This window comes from Sphaerodactylus townsendi, linkage group LG05 (assembly GCF_021028975.2).
Source record: "Sphaerodactylus townsendi isolate TG3544 linkage group LG05, MPM_Stown_v2.3, whole genome shotgun sequence".
Lineage (NCBI taxonomy): Eukaryota > Metazoa > Chordata > Lepidosauria > Squamata > Sphaerodactylidae > Sphaerodactylus > Sphaerodactylus townsendi.
In genome coordinates, this window is record NC_059429.1 from 31,839,256 (window position 1) to 31,855,717 (window position 16,462).

General features: G+C 41.9%; 1 protein-coding gene across 1 annotated transcript in view; it reads right to left on the minus strand.

Annotated features, from left to right (window-relative positions):
• The window catches only part of KCNT2 (potassium sodium-activated channel subfamily T member 2), a 252,026-nt gene extending 235,819 nt beyond the window's left edge, over window positions 1-16,207 (minus strand). The window contains exon 1 of the mRNA XM_048498157.1: window positions 15,875-16,207. Within this exon, the coding sequence (XP_048354114.1) occupies window positions 15,875-16,005 (131 nt within the window). The 5' untranslated portion in view covers window positions 16,006-16,207. The remainder of the gene's footprint in view (window positions 1-15,874) is intronic.
• Between the last annotated feature and the right edge of the window lie 255 nt (window positions 16,208-16,462).

Genomic DNA, 16,462 nt, shown 5'->3' on the forward strand with positions numbered 1-16,462 from the left:
GTGGGCACAAGGGATGGGGGTGCAGCCCAGGCCCGTGGGGGACCAGCAGAGACCTTCCCCCCCACCACCCCAAAAGGCCAGACGGGCCCACAGGGACCTGGCCGAGGCCTTCCATCTCCCACACACCACCCCAAAAGGCCAGTTGGGCCTTCTTCTTCTTCTTTTTTGAAATTACTGTGGACTCTATTGGATGTCAGACACCTCCTTTGGCTAATCAATAAACATTATAGGTTTTTTTCTAGAATAAAGACGTTTAATCAGTTTTCTTTATTTGGGTAATGGGCTCTCTTCACGGAGTTTACATTTCCCCCATCATATTGAATTCCCTACTACGTTTCTGCCTTACTGGAAAAGGTGGTGGCTTGAGCTTATGAGAGCTTTTGTTTTAAGAGAGTTCACACTCCACTTGCTCCTCTCCCTTCCAGCACTCTTGCCATGGAATGATTCCCATCATGCCTCTGTCCATCAAAGTCTTTCTTCTTAACATCTAACATATGTCTGGCTATGAACTCTTTTGGCTTCCCATAACAAAGGAATTCTGGAAGGAACTCATGGATAATAGATGGGGAAGATATTGTAACTATGTAATTACCAATTAACAATTCATAGAAGTCAACACAATTTAGTCTATTGTTTACAGAGTTGTTGATTATATATGTTGATATAAAGAAAAAATATGTATATAATATATGGGAGAGGCAATTTGTCCACTTGCCTCCCTTCAAAAAAATGTAGACTTGGGTCTGGACCAGTCACATTATCTTTGACTAATCTACTTTACATGTTGTTGCAAGGATGAAAATGGAGAAAAGAAGAACCAGGCACTGGCATTTTGGAGGAAGAGTAGGGGAGAGCTGAAAAATACTGGATCTGAGACTTGGTACAGAAGATAGATCCCCACTATTTATGTGAATAAATCATATTTGTGATCAAAAATAGTGATGGGGAGTGTGGATGAATATCCCCATACATTTTTTACAGTGTACAAAAACAGTCTTTGTGGATGCTTAATTTTTACAGATAACAGATTAAGAGAATGTGGTTCAAAACAGATTAAAACCAAAAGAATAGGTACCACTGAGCAAACTTATATTTTAGACTTCCTAAAATGTCCTCAAATTCTTCTCAAAGACAATTGGGTCATGTGCCTATCAGTCACGCTAAAAGAGATGATAGATCTATCAATGCTGTGTTAATGTGATGTAACATTCTTCTATATTTATAATCCGAGCAATTACAAGGAGGATCAATAGAAGTCCAAATAATATAGATATAATAGTAAGTATTGAGCTTGTATGTATCTAATAGAGGAGAAAATAATTATGCGATGTTATCCATACTTACATTGACAGGAAAATTGGCAAGAACTTTTCCCCAGCGGATGAAAGTTATTGAGCAAATGCTACTTAACCTTTATGCTCGATTTCAAGTAGCTAGAATGGTAATTAAGCTAAGATACTTATGGCAATGAAAAAACGTTGTAGAAAAGTTCACATCCACTAGATGCAGCAATTCCAGCAAACAAAACCATCCTGATAATCAAAGATTTTAGGTTTAGTTTGCATGTAGATAAGATCCCATTTTGAGAAGCAGGTTTGATAATTATCTTTCAAAGGTTTCATTTTGTTTAAAAAATAGAGACAGCCTTTTAACAGCAAGGAACTACAATAAGACAAAAATATATAATTGTAATGCGCTAGTAAGAGCTTCCAAAGGGAAGAACAGGCAAAAAAAAAACATTAAAAGAAGAGTTTGTTTTTATACCCCACTTTTCTCTACCTTGTATGAGTCTCAAAGTGATTTACAATCACCTTACCTCCTTCTCCTCACAACAGACACCTTGTGAGGTTGATGAGGCTGAGAGAGTTCTTAGAGAACTGTGACTAGATTACCCAGCAGGCTTCATAGGGGGGAGGAGGAAAATAAACCTGGTTTATTAGATTAAAATCTGCCACTCATATAGAGGAGTGGGGAATCAAATCCAGTTCTCCAGCTTAGAGTCTGCCACTCAACCACTATACCATGCTGGACAAGTAGGACCACTTATTATAAACAGCTTCTCCAACTAAATGTTTTGATTAAAAAACCCATGTGAAAATTAGTGAATCTCAATGGAGGTCACTACTAGCTACTCCCTAAGCTATGACCACCACAACCTGAAAGATGATGAAATTGTCATAATGCTTCTGTTTTTTAAAATTTTTAATTTTTCTGCATTTCTTCTACTTCTACTAAGTCCAATTGATTCCTTTTTTTCATTTCCTTCCATTTCTACTTATCTCCTTATCTCCTTATCTACTTTCTCCTTATCTCCTTATCTCCTGTCCATTTAGTCCATGTAATGCCAGTCTTTGGTTATTTCTATGAGCAGCTCTGAAAGTTTTTACAGACTCCTTCCCATTCTTATTTGGCTGGCTTCTGGAGAAAAGTTATAAACCAATAAAGTAAATTTCTTGCCATCTCCTGTACAAAATATATTCCAATCAAGGGGTGAGATTGATTAAAACCTTGGTTGGGGGCCTTTCAGAGTCCTGAGGCAAAGAATGGTAAGCTGCAATACTGCAGTCAAACCTCTGAGTTCAATCCCAATGCAAGTCAGTTTCAGATAACCAGCTCAAGGTTGACTCAGACTTTCATTATTTTGAGGTCAGTAAAATTAGTATTCAGCTTACTGGGGATAAATTACTGGGAAAGGCAATGGCAAACCACCCTATAAACCGTCTGCTTTGTAAATGTCATGATGCGAAGTTACTCCAAGGGTCAGTAATGACCTGGTGCTTCCACAGAGGACTACTTGTATCTTTACCTTTTGTGGCCTTTAAAATCACCTACCCACACAGACTTGATCTTGCAGATAATATACAGACCACAGACTATTAAAGTGTTCATTGGGATCCTTAGCATGATGGCCAATCTGCCAAGTATTTCTAGGAAGTGGGTGGGGCCAGGTATGACTTTTGCCCAGCAAGGTCTCTGATTGATTGCTGAAGTTTTCATTAGCTGTCTGGTTTTTTTAAAAAAAAATGCTGCCTTGGTAGCAGCTGCTACCAATTACAACCTACACCATTGATAGCAAATCTTTTTTAGACCAAGTGCCCAAATTGCAACCCAAAACCCACTTATTTATCGCAAAGTGCCAACACGGCAATTTAACCTGAATACTGAGTTTTTAGTTTAAAAAAAACGGTTGGCTCAGAGGCGTGCGTTACTCGGGAGTAAGCTTGGTGGTAGTCGGTGGCTTTGCTTTAAAGCAACTGTGCAACTCTTCCAACGGGTGAATCACAACCCTAGGAGGGTTTACTCAGAAGCAAGCCCCATTGCCAGCAACCGAGCTTACTCCCAGGTAAAGGATCGCGCTTAAGTTCTTCGCATGAAAATCAGTGGGGTTTAACGGGGTTACCTACATTGCTTGCCCCAAACTAGGACTTAGGTTTAATGCTAATAATCGAGCCCAGCGGACCAGGGCAGCCTAGATGACTGGGGGGGGGGGAATCTGTTTGTGTGTGCCCACAGAGAGGGCTCTGAGTGCCACTTCTGGCACCCGTGCCATAGGTTCGCCACCACTGACCTACACTGTGTTACTGAAGTTAAACTGTGGCAATCATTTTGTGGCTGGCTCCACCGCATACAGCAGCCATTTTGTAGCAGCCATTGTGTTGCTGAAGTCACTATGTCATGTCAGAATTCCAGTTGTGTCCACCAGGTCTCAAAGATTGGGGACCCCTGTTGCAGTTGGTAAGAGTCTCACTGTATTGGATAGAGGAAAAAAGCCTCCACAATACTTGCTACATGCATTTTGAAAAATGTGTGATGTATGTTGATGAGCAGGGAGAGGGTGTTGGCATCCACAAATCTTTTAAAATCAAAATGGGAGCTTCCATGTCCTTAATTTTTGAGAGTTACTGGCTACCTGACCTAATTTCATTTTGCTACTGATAAGCAACAATATCAAGGAACAAGTATAGGTGGACAGAATGGCTTATTGTGATTGTAACTTTTGTGGACTTAGGTTGTCCTAGAAAGTACATATAGGAAGGCCCCCAGCAAGATGTCCTTAACACCTTGACAGCCTAGAGAATCATGGAAATTGCACTCAACAACTTACAGTAAAAAGAGATATTACATATTAAAATTTGTAATATTTTCTTCTCAGTCTTCTCTTTACATTTTCTTTCAAGGCTGCTTAAACCCCAACTGAATGGATTGCTCCAGAAAGCAACTTTCACTTCATTTATCACAATCAGATTTTTTTTAAAAACTGCACATCAGAAATTGAGAAAGCAAGAATTAGTTAAACCAGTTCTTTTGTTAGTATGCTATAAATAACATATATGAAAAATATTGCCATTTAGTAACCAAATAAATCCTCAGAGCATAAAGATTCTCTTCTCCCCACCCAAAAAAAAAACCCCAGCCACACAACCTCACACAAATCACACTTTCACAAATAGAGTTATATCCCTCCAGGAAATGTCAGACTCTATTACATCACCATGTTCAGCAGGTCTTTGGTTTGAAGCCAATCTCTCAGCTGCTGACTCTATCACCGCTCTGCTTTGCCCTCCGGGATTCAACCAATCCTCTCAACTGATCTTTGTTCTTCCTTAACAACCACCTGTCACTTTGTTCCTTCTTTCCCTGTTGGTCCCTGCCACTGCATCCTTTGCTCCTGTGGTAACCAGAACTTCTCAGCAGCCCATCTTTCATCCTGGCAGTGACATAGATATAGATTTTGTATGAGGTGGGTTCGGTGACTGAGGGCTTTCCACCTGTTCCATTCTATGCATTGTTTCAAGCAAGCCGGACATGTAATGGGAGGGGTTTGAACCCAAGAAACCCCCTCCTTACCTATGTCCCTGCATCCTGGGTTTACCTTCTACTGAACACTCCCCAGACAAGGCTCACTGCTCAAAGTCATCATGTTTATAGATTTAACAAAATCCTAACAGGGGTTGTGCTTACATTAAAAAAATAAGCTGTCAGTCCTCCCTCCACTATCCTAGCTAAGCGACAAGATATACAATGGGAGGGAAATGGAGGAAAAACATATGAAAGAGAAATTGATCTGATAAAATCATGCAGCATTTACATCCAGTTGGAGCCAGGCTGATCTCCTGTTACTGGTGTTCTTCCTGAGAGGGAAGAGAACATCCTGGTTGACCTTAGACCTGTTCCAAAATAATTATATTTCCTTCCTTCAGGAAACTTCCTATAATTGCTGCTTTGTACTTAAACTCTGGACAGAGAGTAGATGAAGCTGAATGCCAGATGTAGATTGAGGAATACTGGCATATAGGAACTGCATGCACCCTTTATTCTGATATAAACACCACTGATTTCATTGGGTATTGTTTCACAATTAAACATTTGCAGTTTAATTCAGTTACAGTTTGGAAAATGTGGGTGCAGTTGGTCTGCTAGTTGCCAATTATTATATATGTGATAAACAGTATACTGTAACTGCTCATCTATGAAAAAGAGTTACTAGTATGGAGACATTTCAGTAGCTGGGGGGGACATTTCAGTAGCTGGGAGGGGGAGATGAGGATGGGGGAAAGACCAAAAAAATCCTGGATTACACACACAAAAAGATGTGTGTGCCCCCCCTCCCCGGGCCACCTGGAAGTAATTCTTAGTTACCACAGGAGGTTAAGTATTTATAAGAATGCATTGCTGTTCCTCAGCACTCTGCAGTTATCATCATTGTGCAAACTGAACAGGAGTGGAACATTTAATACAAGAAGAACAATCACCCTACCATTGTTAGGTCTGCTCCCATGTTAAAATCTGTGCCAAATCCCAAGGTAAAAATGCCAGTGGAAAACACTAAGCTGGCATCCATCATACTTATGATCCGCTCTTGCCAATTGGCTTAGATAATTCAAGTGAAAATTTAAGCGACAGAAAGCCATTTTCTCCATTAGTCTACTATCAAAACAACAATCCTCTGAGGCCTGCAGCTATTCTTCCAGCCAGCTGCATTTACAGTACTCTCATGCCAAAACAATCAAAACCTTTCCACTGTTTCTGCACATCCAGTACGGTAATTTTCCCTACAGAATATTTTACTTATACCTCTAGGATCTTTATTGTTGCCAAGTGATTTACAAGAGCATTTTCTATTCTTTATTGCCTAAACAGATGCCTATAATATTTTTTCTAGGATCATTTTATATTTTTATACTTGGTAAACAATAAGCTCCCCCTTCCATGAAGAGGCAACATGAAGGAGGGCAGAAAGAAAAATTATGAAATGCACTCCAGGTTAATAACAAAGACTTTGCTTTGGGCCACAGAATTCACTTTCCAATAGTAGTCAAAAACTTCCTAAGTCTCACAGCCAGAGGATGATGGTGACAACTAACCTATTGTTCACTTCTAGAATATATTAGTCATAGGTATACTGCTTCTTCACAAGCAGTCAAAACAGAATCTAACAGCCACTGACAAAACATACACTTGACTCACTCCTTATTTTCTTGGCAGCTGATCCACAAACACTGGAATCGGTTTAAACACAGTTCTTCCGCATGGCTGCCTTTCCTCTGCATTTTCACAGCTGTGGAGTCTGTTTATTTTCTTCTGTATGTGCCTTAGATGATCAGAATTTTCAAGATTATTTCCGCTACCACCCACTATTTCAGTGTTTAAAGTACATAAATAAACTTAGTTTTGCCTGATGATCATGGGAACATGTTGTTTTTCCCTTCTTTGTTGTTGTTTTCAATGAGGTGTCTTCTAAGCTATGGAGACAAAGTCTCTGAAGCTTTGAAGATACCTAGTTGAAAACCAAAAACGGGGAAAACGACACGTTTTCATAATCGCCACACAAAACCAAGTTTATCCATGTACTTTAAACACTGAAATCAAGAGCAGCTGTGATGCCAGCAGAGGAAACATTTGTGGGGACCATTCAGCAAATGGCAGGCAGCACGAAGAATCCCTGAAGCAGCAGAAAATGGCGGGTGCAAGCTGTGGAGAAAACGAAAGTGGAAGCTTTAAACTCAGGTGGGAAAAATGTGTTCTTCTCCCCGCATAGCAGCAGGAGACACCCCAACCCATCTTGGGGGAAAAGATTGCTCATTTAGCATTCACAGAATAAAACAGGTTGAGCTGAACATCCTGAAAACATTTTGGGGGAGAAGCTGTGCACAGCTCCTCCCCAAAATGCTTCTATTTACATCCTCAAGACGTTTTATTTGTGTTGTGCAGAAAGGGCCAATGTTATGTATGCTTGCCTTGGTTTCTTGGAGAAAGGTCATAATTTAATTTTTTTTAAGATTGAAATCTACAGACTTATGATGTGTTTTCCTACAAAAATATTTTCCGAAGTCTATCACTTAGGATATATAAAGGATCTCACAGTCTTTGAACTCTCTGAATTATTTCATTATGGTACCATTACTTTTAATATGCATTTCTCCTTGTGAAAAGCCAGATACCTCTAAAAAAATGTGCCTTACTGAAAAGCATGATGGTTAAATCCTCATATATAATAATGAAGTGTGGTTACAAAGCCGATACTTAAATCTGCAGATGGGGCCCATTTACACAGAAGAAAGATTTTTCTATAAAATTGGGAACCATGAAGGTTTGCGGAAAAATCAGAAAATGGGACAGAAAAGAGGGGCATAAATAATCCAAAATAGAGGAGAATTGTCTGTACATATGCCAACAATGTTTCTCTGGTGGAGCTACTAATAGAGTGGTGAGAGGGAGTGGGGATTAGAAAAGTCTTTCTAGAGTCTATTGAGGTCAGGTAGGATTGGGGGAACTCCCTGTGTTTTCGTCACCACTGAGGTAGCAAGGCTGGGGAGCCACCACTACCGCTGTTGAGGCAAGACAGAATCTGGGCCCTTGGAGGAACAGCCACAATTGTTAAAATGACACTGCAGTCAGGAACTTAGGAGAGCTGCTGCCAACTCTTGAGACAACATGGCCAAGCAGTTAGGTGGAAGAAGGGGGTGAGAGTAGCAATGGCGAGAAGGAGGGGTGGATGGGCAGGCATCAACTGAGAAGAGAGGGTGCAGTCAGAAGTCAAGGAGAGGTTTGGCTCAGTGTTGGGGACAAGAGAGGAGTACAGCATATGTGGGGGGAAATGCAAGAAGGTAGCAGTGAAAGGTAAGTGGCGGAGATACCAGAAGCCAGAGAGCAAAGCAGCGATCGGTGAAGGAATTTGCTCATGAATTTCTCATTTATATGCTTACAATTCCTAGATTAACCTACCCAAGCTTATATTATCAGTTGTTCTCATAAATTGTGTGGCTGCTTTTAATTATTAACACACAAGTTACTGAAGCACTTGGTATTTGCAAATACAGCTACACAAAGCATTTAAGCCTTTTGTTTACCACCTCATTTAAATACCTGGTCTTCCAAACAAGAACTCATTCCTTTTCCCACATTTCTACATAGCCCAGAGAAACATATATTTCTTAGTATCAAAGCACTCAATTGTGCTGCCTATTTCTTTCCACACAGTGAAATATTGGGTTTGCATGGTAGCTGGAATATCTAAAAATTAGAGTGGGCCACTGTCATCACTAGCTGGCCTGTCCTCCATTTTCTCTTCTACTGCCATGGTGAGGTTTATTTCAGTAGAGGGGACACTGCGGAAGGAGCTGGAACATCAATCTAAAGCAGTGGTTCTTAATCAAAACTGCAGCTATCTTTTCCCCTTTTATAAATGGCAGATATGAAATAGGGGGTGGAGGAAATGAGCAAGAAAAATAAGATTATATTTTATTTCCATCCTTTGATCAATCCTTTGGTCAATAAAGATACGGCCTTCACTTCGCCCAATGAAGTTGAATGGATCTTCTGATCAATATCACAAAGAAGTTATATTTCAATGTGATGTTTGAAGAAGCTTCATAATGAGCCATGAGATACAAGGATTTGTGAGGTCTTGAATATGATACAGTCTCTTCCTTCCCTTGGTTTTAATGGTGATCATTACAAAACAACCAGTGTCAAAGCAATGCATCGTGACTAACAAGCACTTTCAGAATTCCAGAGAAACGTCAGTCGCTTCCAGATTTTGGGGCCCTAAGCCAAAATGATTCATGAAAACAAAATAAGGGACCAAAAAGGGTGATACATAATTCAAGGGTTTATTTATAAAAAATTAACAAATGCTTTTCTGCCCTTTCGGGGGGGAGGCCCCTCCTTTAACGCTGAGGCCCAGATCAAATGATTCGAAGAGAGGCCTTGATTCACACAGAAGCCCTGGCCTGCAGAGAGATGAGGACTTTAAAAACTCTGCCAGAGAAAATCAGACATTCACCACAAAATTTTTATCAAATGTTTCTCTCTCTGCCTTCCTGCTTTCTCTGTCTCCAGCATGAGGCAACAGTTAGATAATGAAGGTGACCAAAGGAGAACAAGATGACTGTGGAGGAAGAGGAGTAAAATCTCCACCATCCTACTGTGGCCACATTGCTCTTTTCCTGGCAGCTGCTATGTAATCGTGGTATTACTCTCTCTTCTCTGCAGCCCAAGGTTGTGCTGTTCCTGGCAGCAAAACAAATGATAGCAATGAGACTCCAAATGAGGGTGGTTGGTGGTTGGAAAGGATGGCCCTCTAATTCCATCTGTGGAACAAAGCCTGCAGTTCTCATCTGCAGAGTTCATCTGCCCTTCAGTTCCTTTGGCAGCAGCTGCTACAAGGTGGTGACCACCTGTCAATTACAAGCCCTACTTGCAATGGTTTTGTCCACTTTCCTGGAACTGGCCAGGGGTGGGGTGGGGGGCAAACTGAGGAATACTACTCATAAAAATCACACTTGGAAAGTGAAAGAGCCACATTTGGCTTCTACTCTAAAAGGGATGTGCATGTTACTATGCATACAAAACTGTCTCCAAGGCATGTCTAATCACCATTCTAAATGTGCCTTCCATGACTGGAACAGGAAGTCAGAAAAAATTGTACTTACCAAAAAATGGTACTTACCAAAACATGCCAACACCTATACCAATGTGGAGATTGTAGTCTGGTACTCTGGTACTGCAACCAACTTCACATATAGCATAAACGAAAGTAGAACAAGGATCAGACCCCAAAGCAGCCCACACTGACAAGCCTTTTGTCCCCATGGCACAATAAGGAAAAACTTAAGGCGGGAAGGGATTAGAATAATTACTATAGCCTCACTAATGTACACAGTGCTTAGAGGACTAACACCAGTAAAGATAAGACAGGAAGTGGTCATGATAACAAAGGATGATTGTGAGCAATCAGAGACTAATGTACATTAAACCTTGTTAAAACAGCAAGAGGATATTCATTCAAACCCACAAGCACATGTAACCCTCCAGGAAATGTATAGAAAAGAATTATCAGCGTCAATAATATAGTTGTGTATTAGCACTCTCCAAATTAATCAAGTTGGGCACAAAGCAGCTAAAGAGTTGTCTGCTTCCTGAGGGAGCACTGGATTACGCAATCTTTCATCATTAAATATTTCCTGTCATTGAGGGCTGACAGTTTCTATGGCAATGTTACCAAAATTTCCCCAAGAGCAATAATGTTTCTATGAAAATATGTACACACTAGTCATCTGCATAAGTAGTAATGTCACAGCAAAAACAAAAGTGATTTACCTAATTGGTGAAGTCTTTTGCAATTCAGAATTTTGCAATTCAGAATATTTCATTTTCCAGTTAAAGTAAAGAATCTAGCTTGAACAGTTACAATTTTCCTTCGCCTCTTCTGCTTAAAAAAGGGGCTTCCCCCCCTTCTGTTTGCTTTTACTATAATTCACAGAATTATGCTGTTCCATCATGAGCCATTATTTGAGACCTAAGAAAGCAAAACGTTCTCATTAATACCAACCACAGTACTTGAAGGAAGAAATATTTAAAACTGTCTCCCTCCTTTAGGAATCTCAAGGTTTCTTACAGCAAAACTTTCCAGACCAAGCAACTTACAATACAATCCTAAGAGACAGTTTTGTGTGTGTGTACCATCAAGTCACAGCTGACTTATGGTGACTCCGTGAGGTTTTCAAGGCAAGAGTTGTTCAGAAGTGGTTAGTCATTGCCTGCCTCCACGTCACAATCCTGGTATTTCTTGGAGGTTGCCCATCCACATACTAACCAGGACCAATGCTGCTTAGATTCTGAGATCTGTCCAAATCAGGGCAGGGTTAGGGTCTTAATCGACTTGATTTAGAAGGGGGTAACTCTGCTTAGAATTACATTCTTCTAGGGATCCCAGTGGGAAAGAAGGCAGCATGGTATAGCCCAATCTCTTCATATCTCAGAAGCAAAGCAGGGTCAGTGCTTAGAATGGAAACCACCAAGGAAGGCACTGCAGTGGAAGGCAATGGCAAACCACCTGTTTCTCTCTTGCCTTAATAAGTCCCTTGTTGAGGTCACCATAAGTTGGCTGTGACTTGATGGAACTTTGCACACACACCTGCTGCTACCTCATCTACAAGACTTTGGGCTAGTTCCGGTTCTTTAGAACTCTCGCAGCCACACCTACCACCCAAGGTGCCTGTTGTGGGGAGAAGAAGGGATTGCAATTGCAAATCACTTTGAATTCCCTTAAGATAGTGAAAAGCGGAGTATAAAAACCAAGTCTTTTCTGATCCAGCTTTGCTTGCCAATGGTCCCAGGTTCAATCCCTAGCATTTCCACTCAAACATAATATTTCATTCAGTATTACCAGATCACAAAGTGCAGGAGATTGCTATATACCCTCAGATGAGAATATCATACCTCTACCACTGCCTTAACAGGTTTGTGGAATGAATTCCTAACATCTCCAGTTAAAAGGATCAGGTAGCAGGTGATGCAAAAGACATGAACTCTGGAAAGCTGCACTGTCAGAGTGGGTGATACTGACATTGAAAGCCCAATGCCTTGCCTCAGTATAAAGCTGTTCCAAGTGTATGTGATCCTCTCCTTACCAAAAAAGGAGAAGAGTGGTCAAAGGCAACATTAAGCTACAGATTTCAGCAGCACCTTGGATTGGAGCTATACAGTGTAGCCAAGGACAAATTCACCCATATATGTGGATTATTTGGTTCCTGGAACATCCACTGGTGATTTTTATGTATGGCTGTTTCCGCACGGCCGTTGAGGCGCCTCCACGCCGGCAAGAATTCTGCCAGCGTGGAGGGGGAGGCCGTTCGCATGCAAGCATGCAGACGGCCTCTGGAGAGGCCGGCAGGCGGCAGGCGGCTCTGCATGGAGCCGCCTCTTCCCCCCTCCCCGTCCCACTCACCGTGTCCCCGTCGTCGGCCTGCTGGCCGTCGAAGCCCCGCCCACGCTGCCCTCCGACCTCCAGGGGTCGGAGGACAGCGATGGCTTCGATGACCAGCAGGCGACGGCTGGGGACACGATGAGTGGGAAGAAACAGCGTGTTCCAGCGGTGCTGTTCGCAGCGCATCACCGGGAACACGCTGTTGAGGGAAAAACAACCCTTTAAAGGGTTGTTTTTCAGGGCGGCTTGACGCCGCCCTGGGGGAGGGGGAGCGACGCCAGGTCGGCGCTGCTGCTTAGCAGCAGCGCCGCCTGTGCGAATGGCTCCCTGGGGACGGCGTTTATCCCGTCCCCAGGGCGCCATTTACGGGCCATGCGGAAACGGCCTATGAAAAGTTACTGCAGGTGGAAGCTCTGTATTGCCTTGGCTCACCCTCAAAGTCATGTTTTAATGGACATTCTGCAAGAAATCATACAATGACAGATGTGAATGTGGGAAATGTCAAAGGGAAGCAACATTTGTCCACTACAATATGTTCATCTAAGATTGTGACAGAGATTGGTCCCTGATACAGCAAACACAATCAAGTACATTTTTATTCCATCTTTCCTCCAAGTAGTTCAGAGCAGCATTTCTCCTTATTTTTGTGCTCATGATAACACTACCAAGAAGATTACATTAATGGGCTGTGACTACTCCAATGTCCCCCAGTGAGTTTCAAGGCAGAGTGGAGATCCAGATTTCCCAGGTCCTACTCTTTCATTCTGAAGTGCATTGGCTTTCAGATGCTGCATTTTGTATATCTCAGTCTTCATTTCATCATTCTGGAGATACATTTCTAAAAACAACACTTATTATATCATGTAGAAGCAACAGAAAAAAATCACCTCTCAGCTATCAAAATCCACAGCTGTGTGAATGCAACAGTGTGAGTGAGTGGTTGAATACATGACTTTGCCACATATTCATCTGTTAGTCAGGAAGCTCATTTCCCTTGTTTATTCACAAACATATTAAATTGCTAGAAGAAAATCATATTACATTTTCATTACTGAATTTGCCATTTCACTAGTGTTTGTCTTCTATGTAAATATAACCAGACTCCATAAAAGGTCCCCCATTTCCATGTAACAGTCCAAATCTGATTGTTGATGACATTTCAAATGTTGGCTAAGCAAATCAAGTAAATTATACTTTGCATGTTTTCCTTCAATAGTATATCAACTTCTGTGATTGTCAGACACGTTAAAAAGATCATGTTAGTTACTGGGAAATTATTTGATCAAGCAATCAAATAAATAAATCTGGCAATGTGCAGAGCCCACCAGTACCATTAAACCACAACAGTTTAAGGAGTACTTGTAAAAACTCCTTAAATTATTAGTGATTTCTCCACACATACACACACTTATGTTTACCACTACTAAGTTTTTATAATTCAGTCATACACATTTATGTGCTTTTTACAAGCTAGTGGCTTGTTGACCATAAAACCATCATGGTATAAGAACTACACTGGCCTCCAGCAGAAAAGTATTTTAGTTTAACTATTTAATATTTTAATACTTTATCACTTTGGCATTCCAGCTCCCTTAAGATAATAGGAACTTGAGGTCTAAGGTACATTCTGCAAGAGATACTGAGCTGCCACCACTAATTACAACACTTCTTTCCCTCTTCCTCTCTCTCCCTCTTTCAGACACATAGATAATATTATGTCTTCTTACAGAGCACTACCCCATCTTCAGCAGTCAATTCTGCAAGGCAAGATCAATGCAAAGCACAGCTTGAGAATCTCACATTACACATGGCATGTGACTAAACATTATAAGGAAAGGGTGTAGGAGAAACACAGAACAGGGATATCTTGGTGTCTTTTGCAATGCCTAGTTAGACCTTTGAAAATCATTAGGGTGCACCTCGGATGCCAAGACCCTAGGAGGATCAAATGCTTTACAAGTAATGCAAAGACACAAATATATGAAATTAATTTCTCCCTACCACATTTTCCAGTAATCAAATTATTTTAGAAACCACTTGTGCATTTTCCAGCTAAAAAATGACCAATTTTTGGTCTTTTAACTTTGTGGTATGTCTAGACCTGAAAACTGCACCTCAGTTTCGCAATTTAATTGCGTAAAAGAGTACTTCTGGTATGTTTTAAACATGCTTGTTGTCAACAGAGTTTTAAAACAGCAGATTTATCCATCTTGCTAGATTTTTACATCTGCTGCTGAGTTTCAGGCAACTCTATGGATTTCAAGGAACACACAACTGGGAGCCACCGAATTAAGTATTTACCTTACATAGGTAAGGTGCCTTCTATTTTATTTATTTATTTATTTATTGTTTAAACTTTTATACCGCCCCATCCCCGAAGGGCTCTACCAACCTAAGCAGATCCCACAGTAGGAATGAATTCATAACGCATCTATTTAATACATAAGAGGGATCAAAATAGAAAAAAAATCAGTAGAGTTTACTCAGATTCAGCAGCCAAACAGTTGCTGGGAAAGTAATTGAGAAGGTCTGTTCTTAAAAAATCAGCATGACGATTGCTGTAAATAACCAGATTCCCACCCATCCCCCGTAAAAAATCTAAGAGATAATTAAGATAATAGATATTGGAAAAAATGTGTTCTTTATTATTTTTAGAAATCCTTAATAACCTGATCAAAACAACACACCCATTAATGGTCTTGATTCCCGATCACAACAGTGAGAGACAATTTCCTGTTCAACTTATCAAACATCCAAAGCTCAAAAGGGCATCATAATTTCAATAAACATCATTGTTATGAATACCAGACAGTAAAGCGACACAAGACAAAGCAATCACCTCACAGCCCTGAGCAAGGGCACTCTGCTTCAGGTAGTCCAGCACTTGAACCCTTCCCCCTCCCAGTCCCAAAGTCAGGCTAAGTGGGATTCAAAACAAGCTAACGCCCTTTTATCCCTGCTGGGAATCAGTCTGCCTTTAGGTAAAAAGGGAGAAGAGACATCACACCTGCAAATGACGGGCAAGTGTATGGGGAGGGAGTCCTAATTTAATGTATGGAAATCAAGAGTCAGGTGAAATAGGAAAGTGGTAAGCGTGCAACAAGAAGGAGCAGTGTGTGATACAAGGCACTAACACAGCCGCTCAACTGTGTGCATGTCCATTAAATAACACTGTGCATACTACATGTGCACTAAAGAGCAACGTCTACCTATCAACAAAAAGCAGTGCAATGCTTCGGGGCGATAACAGAACGATCAAAGGAAAAATAAGATGACGCTGAAATTACGTTTTAAACAGTTGCAAAAAGCTTTGGCAACTGCAAAACAGACTCAGAACACACCAACATTTGTGCAACCTAACGAGGAACATTTGCGAAGGGGTACTGAAATGCCAGGACGCACGCCTGCGCACAAACGGGCTGGGTGCCCTTTTTGCACACCGAAGCTCCCCTTGCACCTGTCGCTAACTATCCGTGCAGGAGTGGGAACGACACGTAGAGACGCCCGCTTTGCATTTCCAGTTATGCATGCTTCACCACCACCACCACCCCCAATATCCAAGGCGGCAATCGAGCATCGCTCTTATTTCGAGGAACATTCCTCGTCTGAAGTACCAAAAAGCAGTCTCCTCCTTTCCCCTACCTCTTCACTTGCTGTGCTTACCTGTCATCGTTCTGCCATCCCTGATCTCCCAGCAACAGATCTCGGAACCTATACCTGGGAGGCAGCGGGGGGACTTCGCTTTCCACATCCACCATCCTGCCCGGGAAAGGAGACGGGAAAGCAGCAACCATAAAGCACAAACGAGGCGGAGACAGCCGGATCAGCGCCGCGTCTGGTACTGAAGCCGACAAGGGAGAGGCAGGCAGAGTCTACCGGGCGTTTGCATGTCCCTCCAGGAGGGCATGCAAACCCGCCACCCCGCCTGGCAAAAGTTCTTGCTCCCTTGCAACCTGCATCGCAACAGGAGGCAGGACGCAAGCGCACGCGCGCTCCCCGCCGCTAACCGGGCAGCGCCTCTAGATGTACGCGCGCCTCGACAACAAAGGACCGACGGCTCCCATACAGCCCCAGCCGCGCTAATGCTGTTTGGAGGTACCGCTGGCAGCTCACCCAATCAGGATTGCCCGTCAGGAACCCACGACTGTGACGTCAACGGGAACCTCGCCTTGTCTACGAATGGCGTTCGCCTGATTAGCATAGGAGGTAAGGCTGGAAGGAGTTCCTTTTTGGCTGAGGGAGATGGAGTTG